An 11,540-nucleotide genomic window follows, 5' to 3' on the forward strand; every position below is an offset into this window, starting at 1 on the left:
CGGTGTGCACACTTCCCCGTGGCTGGCGTCCGCTGCCAACGCGATGTCACCGGCGGAGCTGCGACATGGGCACGGTGCCCACCATGCGATAGCATTTCCACCCTACGGTACCACAGAGGTACATAACCTCGGGGACAGAGAGGACAGTGACGTTATCAGGAAGGGGTGGGTTTTGAGTATTTATTCCTTGTATTTTAAATGTAACATATTTAATTTAAGTTTACATCATTTAATTTTGACGATGGCTGCGATTAACTGACAGCCCATGACATTCCCGACTCCGGCACACCCGTGACAGACACACGAAGATGTGCCCAAGTGGCCAGTGCCCAGATCAAAAAGCAAGACACGACCGGACGCCGGGAAGCCTCCTTCATGCCTGATCTTGGTCACCTGCCTCCTCTCCCCTCCGCCGCCTCCGTGGGTGACAGCACCCTGACTGCCACCGGCATGGAAGAGTGTGCCAGCTTCTGTACCTGGGGATCTTAAACCTGTATTTGAAATGCCACCACTAGAGGTCGCTCGTGAGGCGAAGACGGTCACTCCCCACAAACCCTGTCCTGGGCACTGACTCACCCTCTTCCTCTGCAGGGCGGCCTATTGGTGACTCGGGGCGGGAGGAGACATGGAGAAACGCCTGGATCTGGGCTGGGCCGGGTGAGTCACCAGGGAAGAGCCTAGTCCAGTGCGCACAGAGGGAGACCAGCCGGGGCTTCGACCCCCAGCCCTAGAGCAGTCTGCCAGCCAGCAGAGCCGCCTGGCTCAGGGCAGTGAGGACCACCTCTGCCCGGGTTCTCACAGGCCCAGTGCACTGGCTTCCTTAGCTGGCCAGGTGAACCCACGAGAAAACACGTCAAGGGGAGGATAGGGGAGAGGAAGGTGAAGTTCACGGACTCGGGAGTCGGCGTCTCTGCCCGTTCACTTACTTTACTCGTAAAAACTCGTACACTTTGTAAGCTCGGGCGAATTACTTAACGTCTATGAAATTTAGTTTGCTCACCTGTAGAATGGGAACCATAAAACCTTTGCAAGTCAGTCAGCAGATTAAGCAAGGTAATATACATGAGGCAAAGGGAGGGTCTTATATATTTTTTTCAACAGTGACTACTTTTATGCTCAGAGGGTGAAGGGAAGACTCCGTGAAGGCATTCTGATGCGCCGACATGCTCGGACGCATGGGGATTAAAATCGCCCTGCATCTTAAATGAAGTTATTTCACTTGGATGAGGACGCACGCACACTAACGCATACACACTCGCCACAGAGACAGCCACTTCTGCATAAACGGGATGGATCCATGACGATACTCTGTTGAACTGCTATTTTTTTAAATCTTTTTCTTTTTTGCTGTGTTTACTCCTTCTACCAGTCTACCACAGTCTACCACAAAACTCTTGTTAACAAAGCGATACGCTGACTTCTGGGTTTTTATTGGTGCTCATATGAAATCATTTGCAAAGATATACATACATACGCGTGGCTTTACAAAAATAGGTTCCTGCAATAATCATCACATAGATAATTAAAGTAGCAGATTTCCTACAGAAGCTATTTTGAATCTTCATGTTGACTACGTCGGGCCCCTTTCCGTTTGAACGAAGTGAGTTCATTGTCAAAAAAAATAGCTTCCTGTGATGCTCTTTTCTGCATCTCGCTCTATATACTCAATGAGAACTCATAGAAGTGTCTTTCCGAGCTAATGAAGAAACTCTACTATTTTAATGGCTGCGAAAGTGCAGACATTCTGTAATTAAGCCTGCAATTCCTCAGCCGGAGGATGCTTGCTTTGTTCCCCACCGTTTGCATCCTGATACTGCTACCATTATAAACCTTTTTAAATAGATATTGTCTATGTTAAGATATATTTTTATGTAAAGGTGTTTTACTTTTATGGGAACGGTCTCTAAGTGTAGGTTTTCCAGGTCAAAGGGGGTGTTTGCATCTTTGGTTTTAAACATCTTTTCAGATTGCATTCAAAAACGTCTGTTAGATTTACATTTTCGCCGGCCTCATATGAAAGTGCGCTCTTCACCAAACGCCTGGCAGCGGTAGGCTCGGTGCTTGTTTGTTTGTTTGAAGGGCTTTTTTTGTTTATATTATAAACATTTCCAAACATTTTGAACAGAGAAAGAGTAGTATAATGAGGCCCCCAATACTCACAACTCAGCCTCAGCAATCAACAACATCTCACCATTACTGGACCCTTCTTTTTACTTTTTGAAAATTTATGGGCATAAAGTGATATATACGTGTTACTTTTTTAAAAACTTGTTTAAACTTTTCTCTGACCACTAGTGTTTTTGAACCCAACTTCTTAACTTTTGGCGTTGTTCTAACACTAAGTGCCCATTCACAGCCTTTGCATATTTTTTGTCTTTTTCTTGTCGATTTGTAGCTGCAGTTTGTATGTTATAGATGTTCATCTTCATTTATCTCCCTCATTGCCCATATTTTCCTAATCGGGTGTTTGTTTATGGTGTTGTTACTCCTCTAACACTTTCGATTGTTTATATGTTGTCAAATATATCTTTTTAAATCTTGTATAGCTTCTACGTCTTCTGCATTGCATAAGAAACAACCCACCATCACCGCCACTATAAGCTGGTAAAACCACTTTGAAAAATCTCCTAAACCTCCTGGAGTTGAACCTACACATGTTCTATGACTCTAAACATGTACGCAACAGAAATGCATAGACATGGTCACCAGAAGCCGTGTGCAAGAATATTCAGAGCACTCTTCATAACAGCCAAAACCCCAAATGCCCGTCACCATTGAGATGGACAAATAAATTGCGGTATAGTCACACAGTGTAATATTCTACAGCAATGAGAGCAAACACGGCTGCCTGCGATGCCACGAACAAACTCATAAAAATAATACTGAAAAGAGAAGCCAGGTGTTGAAGAGGACATACTGTATGCTTCCATTTATGCACATATCCAAAAATGAGCAAAACTAACTTATGGTGTCAGAAGTTGATGTAGCAGTTACTCTTAGAATAGGTCTGGGGAACTTTTGGCGTTGCTGGTCATGTTCTGTTTCTTTATCTGTGCACAGGTTACATGGTTATGTTCACTATGTGACCCATGATTTGTACACTTTCCTGTAGGTGTGACAAAACCCATAGGTGGATGTTTGTAGTAGCTTTACTCAAAATTACTAAGACTTGAAAGCAACCAGAACGTTCTTCGTTCTTTGATGGGTGAATAGATAAATAAGCTGTGGTCCCCCCATACAATGGAACATTATTCAGCGCTAAAAAGAAACGAGCTGTCAAATAGAGAGGCTTTCAATCATGTTGTTGGGGCGGGGAAACACTGTGCTCACCTCCTCCCAGATCATCAAAATTACAACTAAACTACAGAACAACCATCCTTGGGAAACACCTGTAGTCTAGCTGAACAGAAGTCCTACAACTAAGGACACAGAGAAGCAGCCACATCGAGACTGGTAGGAGAGGCAGAGCTGCAGAATGGGCTGGTCTGCCCCCATGTGGGGCGGTTAAGAATCAGGAGAAATATCTCAGCTGCGGAGAATCCCCCCGAGGAGCGAGGGCTCCCAGTCCCAGACCAGATCCCCAGCCCCGGTTTCCAGTGCTGGGGAGAGAAGTCCCCACAACCTCTGGCCATGAAAACCGGTGGAGATTTTGTCTGAGGGAAACAGAGGGCAGCTGGAGCATGGGCATCCTCGTAAAGGGCCTGCGCTCATGGACTTACTTGCTGACGGACTCTCTTGCTCTGAGCTCCAGCACTGGAGCAGCAGCTCAAAAGGCTCCAGGGACATCAGGGAAGGAACTGAATTATCCGGCTTCAGGGCGAGGGTCGAAGGAGTGACTTTCTTCCTGAAAGAGGTGCTGGCAGTATCCGTTGTTTCTTTGTTGAGCCCGCCCCCTTCCCGACATGCAGACGCAGGCAGGTGCCCTGAGTCTCCAGCAACCTGACCAACACTCGTCGCCCTGCCCAGGTGATTCTCTGAGACCCCACCCCACCCAATTTGTGGGCCCACCCGAGCCACTTCCAGTAGCCTTTCCGTACAAAAGGACTGTCTCGGCTCATGCTGTGGACTTTCCTAAAGTCTGTCAAATATTCTCAAACTCCAAACAAGCAGCTTCTAGCCTTGGTGTGCCCCACACCTCTTGCAAAGTATCCCCCAGCCCAGCACTAGCACCAGCTGCCCTCGGTTCTCAGCTTAGCCTCTCCCAGGTACCTCCAAGCCCAGCACAAGTGGCAACCATCTGCAGATCACTTTGTAGCTCATAACAAGTAGCCCCAGGCAGGGCACAGGCAGCTGCCGAACTTGACCTGCAACCAAGCCCCTCCCAAGAGGCCCCAGAACCAACACAGCTGGTGGCCAGCTTCAGGCCACACCAGAACACCACCAAATCACCTCCACAAACAACACACCCAGAGGGCAGACTGGCAGGCACCAGAGCCCCGATAAAGTGAATCCTACTCCATAGGGTCAGCCTCGGCACAACAGCTCCTCCACTGTGGCCACCAGGCCGTCCTCATAAACAATCAGCCTGAGGGGCCATCCCTCCCACTGATGAGCTCTAAGAACTAAAATCTATTTTGTAAAAGAGAAAGGTGTACTTTCTTTCTGATGGATAATTATGCCGAAACATTTATTAAATTTTCCAGTGAGTTAAAATATCATCTTTGTTATTTATTAAGTTCTTACAAATGCTTGTATATATTTCTGGATTCTCTGTTGGGTCCAACTGATCGATTTATCTATTTGTCAATTCCTGTGCTAAGCCTATACCGATATTGTGGTTTTACAGCATATTCCGATATCTGGTAAGAGAAGCCCTTTCTCATTAATTATTCTTTATTTGCACACTTCTTTGGGCTGCTCTCGGGCGTTAATTCTTGCATGTGATCTGTATTTTAGCCAAATCTTAAAACTGTAGGTTAATAGAATTTCATTACACTTATAATTTAATTCGGATGGAATAGACATTTTAATTGTACTAATGAGTCTTCCCACACAGGGTCATAGCTTTTCATTGGCTCACATTTCGTTTTATATCCTTCATAAGATTTTATAGTTTTCTTCATATGGGTCTCGAGGCTTCCCAGTTAAATTTATTTCCAAGCCTCTTCTTTTTGTCGCTGTTACGACTGGAATACTTTTCCCATGACCGTTTCTATGTCCTCATTCCCTTCCTAGAATGGAGAAAGGCTACTGGTTTATGCGTATATATGTAGGAGCAGGGCACGTACGAGCTCAAACTGAGGTGAGAAGAATACATGTAACTTTATTTCTTTGTAATTCAATTTAACTTTTTATACGAAGCTCCCTCTGTGCCGGGAAATGCAGTCGCATCTGGCTTCTCTCAGCTTTTCTGCATGGGGTTCATAAAGTGCCAGGAGGCAAAGGGGCACTAAGTCCCTGTTGTCATCTGTTGCAGATGACTTCCCCCAGGACGCCACGGCTTCACTGGTCTCTGCTGAATCGTCCGTCTTTCCTTTCTGAAACCTCTCCCTCTCTCTATCTCTCTGCCCCGTGCATGTAAAAAGCATTCACTCACCTCCACATCACACCTCCCCATCTCCCCGCCCAGGCAGAGCGTGCAGCACCTCCAGGCGGACTACCTCCCCAGGCTCTACCCAGGAAGCCAGACACTGGGCCCTTCTGCCTTTGAACCCCACAAACCTACATGGGGTCCTGTCTTTCTCGGGGCCCTGCTGTGCCTTCTCACCCCTTGTCCCTCCTCACCCCTCTTCCTGTCCGGGTCTGAGGTCTATGCGACTCCATATTCATGCTCTCAAGTCGGGGCCCACACCCCAAGTTACTCGAACACTCGAAGCTAAAAGGAACTGCATTTTCTGTCTTTCTGCTGCCTCATCCCTCTTGGGAGGCGATCAATTCAGAGCAGCCTGAGTAGGAGAAGGGCTGTCGGCGGGAGGGGGAGATTTATAAATAAGTAGATTATAGTTGTCTGTGCATGTCTAAAGAGAGAGGGGCACCGTGTCCCCTAAAATGTGGGGAAAGAAGGTGAAGGTGTGTGTGGCTCTAGAAGCTTCTGGCTGGAGAGGGAAGATGTGGGGATGTGAGGGATGTCGCACGTGACGGGCTCACTTCGGTCAAGAATGTAGGAGGACTTGCAGGTGTCGTCACGAGTCTGGAGGGGACATGGTCTCTAAGGCAACTGGGAGAGTGAAGAGGAAGATGACCGAGCGGGGGACTCGTAAAGTGACCGATGGGTGGACAGGGGTACAGACCCTGGAACAGGAGCAAAGTGACCGATGGGTGGACGGGGGTACAGACCCTGGAACAGGAGCAAAGTGACCGATGGGTGGACGGGGGTACAGACCCTGGAACAGGGTTGGTAGCATCTTTCCAGATCAGGATTTTGTTGGCTGGAGAGGTAGAGCAAGGGAGCTGGGGTCGCCGACTGTCCTGGATGCTGTCCATGTCCCCTTCAGAGAGCCAGGTGCCCTTCCCCCAGTCGCTGAGAATGTTAGCTTCTAAGGGCTCGAATTGACCCTATTCTGCAAAAATTCACCCTCAGCCAATGGGAGCTGTTTGCCTGAGAGATCACAGCCAGGCCCGGGCGAGGCCAGCGGCCACTGGCTGACAGACCAAGGAGCGCAGAGTGCTGGCCCCGCTCCCCGTGACATCGGACCGAAGTTCGACTCCAGCTGAGACCCCCGCACTCGTCTGGTCCCTGCCTCTGCCCCACCCTTCTCTAGAGAGCGTGACCTCATCAGTCACTTCCACAAAAGCCCCTGCTGGGCTCTCCTTCTAGGAGACCCAGTTTAAGACCATGGCATAGTCCAGGTGGTTGGCCGGGACCAGGATGGGGCCGAAAGGCGGGCGAGAGGCTGAGGACTGAGGCATCACTGAGGCATCGCACGGGAGGATGGAGTGGGGCGGCTGCCAGCACGGGAAGCTGTCGTCAGAGGAGACGAAGCAGGGAACGCGTGTGACGAGGTCCAAGTGCGGCCACGCAGTGGGCGGTGTGGCCATTAAGTCACTTGCGAGGGGCAGTCCTCCGCCTGAGGGGCCGGACTGTCCCTGGTGAGTCCACGGAGTGTCCAGGATTCGGGGCGGAGGTGAAGGCTGTGGGCCAGCTAGCAAAGCCTTCCGTGACTGCGGCTGTGACAAAGAAGGACCAGAATGACAAAGAGGAGGGGTGGGGGTGGTCCTCCAATCACCAGAGAATGGAGGAGAAATGCGTGAGGCAAACTTGAAAGCCAACCGGACCCCCGCAGGCCCTCCCTGAGCCAGGTCAGTGAGGTCCGCCTGCAGCAAGGACTGTCACTGCCACAGCCAGGCATCCTATACTGTCCAATACCTAACACACAGGGACACTGTACTGTCCAATACCCAATGCACAAGGGTGTGTAAGCTCGACCAACACGGTGACTGCAACCCTCTCGCCACCCAGAGATGGCAAATATTTACTGAGCGGGGATCCATGTTCCACCATCGTTCGGCAGAGGCCCCTGGCTCGGTGACAGAGCCAGCCCTGAGGGCGGACGTGGGAGCCTGACTTCCAGGTGGGAGCGTCGCCTTTCCCACGGGAAAGCTGAGAAGGGTGAACGAGCTAAGGACGGCACAGCACCTGGCAGGTGGCAGAGTCTCTCGTAAGGGCCTTGCTGGTGAAGTCCCTCCCCCGGGGCAAACCCAGAGCTCTCCTTGCAGGGTGACGGGGAGTGCGTGTGACAATGTGACAGGAAGGGCGGGGGAAGGAGGTCGCGCCCCAGCCTCTGCGCACCCAACTGGCCCAGGCCAGCGCGGAGTCTTCTCGGGGCTGAACGGGACCCTGCCATCCCCTGGAGGTACCGAGGGACGCGGCCGGCCCTGCGTCCGTCCTCGGCTATGGAGATCGCAGCGGGGGGATCCAGCCGGTGGCCGCCGCTCGCGCTCCAGCTCCAGCTGGCGGCGCTGCTGGGGACGCTCGCACCGCAGGTGAGATTCGGGGCGGACGCGCAGCCTCCAAGGTCCGGTCCGCGGGGCGCAATGGGACGCAGGGCGGGCGGCAGGGGTGCTTCGCCCTCCTGAGAGCTGGGGTGGTCCCCAGTCGGCCCCTGGCGAGTGGAAACCTCTCAGCTTTGTGGCGTGGCCAGCTGCCCCCGCAAACCCCCAGCCAGAGAGATGTGCCAGCGTGGAAAGGCGCAGGGAGCGACGCCAGCCTGGGGCGGGGGCCTGGCTTTACTGCAGCACCGTCTGGGACCCCCACTGCCTCAGCAAATGCCTCAGTTTAAGGGTCCCTGGGAAATGCGCCCACAAGCCCAGTTTCACAGACAAACCAGGAGGCTTGCAACGTGCCCCTTGACCCACGACCCCACGACCCCACGACCCCATGGCAGGGATAAGTAAGCCGGAGGTGGGCGCGCATGGGAGAGGAGGGTCCAGACGCAGATGCGCCAGAAGGCCAAAGCCGCCCTTCCCTCCGCCCCACCCCCCACCCCCATCCGTCCCCCTACACCTGGATGGAGTCTCCAGGGCTGAGCGGTCCAGTCCGGAGCTCACAGAACGGCTACCGGGACCGAGCAGAGCAAGGCGCCCCCACACCCGGGATTCCCGCTCTGGGCTCGCCCCATGTTTGCCCAGTAGACATGTGAGTCCAGTGTGGTGACCGAAGAAGGAAGAAAACTAGAAATGAGTAAAATTAGAAATCCAGATTTTTTGAAGTGAAGTCTTTCCAATGTTTTAATTGGCCGTTAATTCCAAACACAATTTTAGACAACGTTTTGGTCAAACAAAACTCGGCCGTGGGCCTGCAGTGTGCAGCTTCTTTCCTGCCACGTTGCAGGTCGCGATTGTCAGGGGAACCAGAGGGCTGGGGGCAGTTTCCTGATTCTGCCCCAAACCTGAGGGTCCTGAGCCCGGGGTGGCCTCTGCAGGGGTGTGGCTGGGCCACCCGGATGCGAGGCTTCCTGCCGGGAGCTCAGCCTCACCCTGTTTGCTCAAGGAGGGACTGGAGCTGGTGAGTTAGCCCCACGGGGGCCAGATGCGAGGGCAGCTCCGACCCCCCTCCCCCACCTCGGCCACCGCAGCCTCGGCCCAGGGTCCCACTGGGGCCTGGCACGCAAAGCAGCCAGGCTGGTTTGGGGAGGCCGAAGGGCTTCTCCGGAGAGGCAGACACTGTGGGGAAGGAGAAAGGGAGAGGGTGCCGGAGTCTCGGCGAGCGTAGTCCCACCCCGGTCTGCCATTCGTCACCTGTGCGGCTTTAGGCTGACCGCCTTACCTCTCTCAGCCGCGGTCTCCCTCACCTGCCCCAAGGTGAGGACATAGCAGGGGTCTCCTAGGCAGGCTGCGAGGGCCAGAGTCAGTGACCTCTCTGGGAGTCGTCAGTCCTCTTAGGGAAACCAGAGGCACGGGCCGGGGGCGGGGTGGGACTTGGAACACAGTGGCAGCTGGGCTCCCCCATTGTCCCTCCTCCTTCCTCTGTCCTGCAGGGACAGGAGTCACAGCCAGCCCTGCCTGGGGCAGGGATGGGGGGGTGGGGGTCCCAGGCCTCTGAGGGGACAGGACTTTGTTTCCTACTGCAGGCCCAGACGCTCAGGCCCGAGAGCCTCCTGCTGGTGTCCACCCTGGACGGAAGTCTCCATGCTCTGAGCAAGCAGACAGGGGACTTGAAGTGGACGCTGAAGGACGGTGAGCAAGGGGGTCACTCATTGGCCCCCGAGTTGGAGTGGTGTCACTGTGGCATAGAGGTCAAGGACAAGGGGTCTAGAATCCCACAAGCCAGTGTCTGCAGGTGGCTTCAGCACTTAGCGGCTGTGTGGCCTTGGGGAAGTCAGTCCACCTCTCTGAGCCTCAGTGTCCTCACCCGTAAAATGAAGCCGTGGGTAACGAAGCCCCTCCCGGAGCTCCCGGGAGGGTTACAGTCCACGCGTGTCAGGCGCTTGGCGTGGGGTCTGGCGCACAGTACGCGCTCAGGCTCCACACCCCTGTCCTTGCAGATCCCGCCATCCAAGGCCCTACGTACGTCACAGAGTAAGTGAACCTCTGGCCCTTGCTGGGGGGCAGCTGGGGGCCGGGGAGCCCTCGCTGTCTGGAGGGCGTTTGTGGATCAGGATGAGGGGGCATGTTTGAAGTAAGGGAGGAGAGCAGAGCCTGCAAAGGTGCTTCCCACTATCTGGGGAGCAGAGGGGATGCACCCAACACCCCCCACCACCCCTCTCTGCTTCATGAAAGCAGGGGGCGTGGACCCAACCGCCCCCCCGCCACGCCTCTCTGCTTTACAGAACGGCCTTTCTCTCAGACCCCGCTGATGGCAGCCTGTACATCTTGGGGACCCAGAAACAACAGGGACTCATGGTGCGTTTCCGGGGTGCGTGGGGTGGGAGAGGGCCGGGGCTTCTGTGAGGCAGAGCACGAGGGTCGAAGGGGCTTGGCCAGGACTTCGAGGGTTTTATGATTCCGTTACTTTTTGCTAAATAGCAAATCGCCCCACACTCAGTGGCTTAAAACCCAAGCAATTTGTTTAACTCACAGTTTTGTGGGATGACAGTTTAGGCTGGGTCGTCTCGCCTGAGCTTTTTCGAGCATCTGTAGTCAGCCGCCGGTCAGCTGGATGGCTTCATTTCTGCAAGTTGGTGGGTGGTTGGCGGCTTTCGACAGAGGCCCCTGGGCCATGTGCCTTGTCCTCCAGCAGGCAAACCCGGGCTTGTCCACATGGCACCAACAAGGGGACCGAAAGCGCGAGCACTTTGCAAGCCTTGCTTCGTGCCACTCACGAAGGTCTCATCAGAGATGTCATGTGGCCAAGCACAGAGGGAGAGGAGGAATGGGTAGCCGTGTTTTTCCATCTTCCACATCGGGGCTGTTGAACACGACTCTGGATTTGTCACAGGGAATGGGGTGGAATATGTTGTGTCGAAATTCAGCTGTGCCAGGAACCCTGCCAGAAAGGCCTTGAGTATGCGATTTAGGAGATAAATTGGTAAGAAATTTAAGGTCCCAGCGGCAAACAGCTGGCACAATCAAAGAGGCTAGCTTGAGGAGATTTGGCTAAAGGGATTGCTTAGCAAGGTGGGGGTGGGGGGAGTGTGGGAGATGAGTCACGTGGCCCATAACAGTGGGAGCCATTATCTGCCCTAAGCTGGGGGGAGCAGTAACCACAACCTGGAGCCAGAGGGAGCCTGTGAGAGGGCCACGTGCCAGGAGCCGAGGCCTTTGTGGGAGGGACACAGCCAATCCATGATGACCCTGTAGAGAGGAGATGGGGAGCACATGGCCGATCTCACCCCTTCCTCACTATCCCAACCTGACTGATGTCATCCAAACAAGTGTGTCCCTGGGAGAGAGCAGGGAGGGGAGGGGTGGGTCATCAGCAGCGCTTTAGTGTGGCATGTGTGGTCGTCAGTCACATTACACCCCTGCACCTGGGACAAAGTCCAGACAGTCTCTCTGATAGATGATAGATGGATGATAGATGAATGATAGATACGTAGATGCTAGATAGAGATAGATGATAGAGAGATAGAGAGATAGATAGATAGATAGAAGATAGATGATGATGATAGATAGATAGATGATCGATAGATGATGATGATGATGATGATGATGATAGATAG

The 11,540-nt window shown here is 53.3% G+C and overlaps 1 protein-coding gene across 1 annotated transcript; it reads left to right on the top strand.

Moving 5' to 3' along the window:
* The first annotated feature begins 6,871 nt into the window (after nt 1-6,871).
* On the top strand, nt 6,872-10,329 carry LOC112480270. The gene is made up of 6 exons (XM_025047279.1): nt 6,872-7,029; nt 7,794-7,923; nt 8,834-8,944; nt 9,510-9,615; nt 9,924-9,957; nt 10,209-10,329. The coding sequence occupies exons 1-6, from the start codon at nt 6,872-6,874 to the stop codon at nt 10,327-10,329; spliced, it is 660 nt and encodes a 219-aa protein (XP_024903047.1).
* Nucleotides 10,330-11,540: the final 1,211 nt, after the last annotated feature.

The sequence above is a fragment of the Pteropus alecto genome, unplaced genomic scaffold (assembly GCF_000325575.1).
Source record: "Pteropus alecto unplaced genomic scaffold, ASM32557v1 scaffold15, whole genome shotgun sequence".
Taxonomy (NCBI): domain Eukaryota; kingdom Metazoa; phylum Chordata; class Mammalia; order Chiroptera; family Pteropodidae; genus Pteropus; species Pteropus alecto.

What these genes read in the sequence shown, in the direction of transcription:
- LOC112480270 (XM_025047279.1), top strand. Translation starts at nt 6,872, where the DNA reads ATGGAGTGGGGCGGCTGCCAGCACGGGAAGCTGTCGTCAGAGGAGACG. An exon ending in TGGGGACGCTCGCACCGCAG is followed by an intron (nt 7,924 to 8,833) that starts GTGAGATTCGGG and finishes CCCAAACCTGAG; the next exon opens with GGTCCTGAGCCCGGGGTGGC. An exon ending in GGCCCTACGTACGTCACAGA is followed by an intron (nt 9,958 to 10,208) that starts GTAAGTGAACCT and finishes TCTGCTTTACAG; the next exon opens with AACGGCCTTTCTCTCAGACC.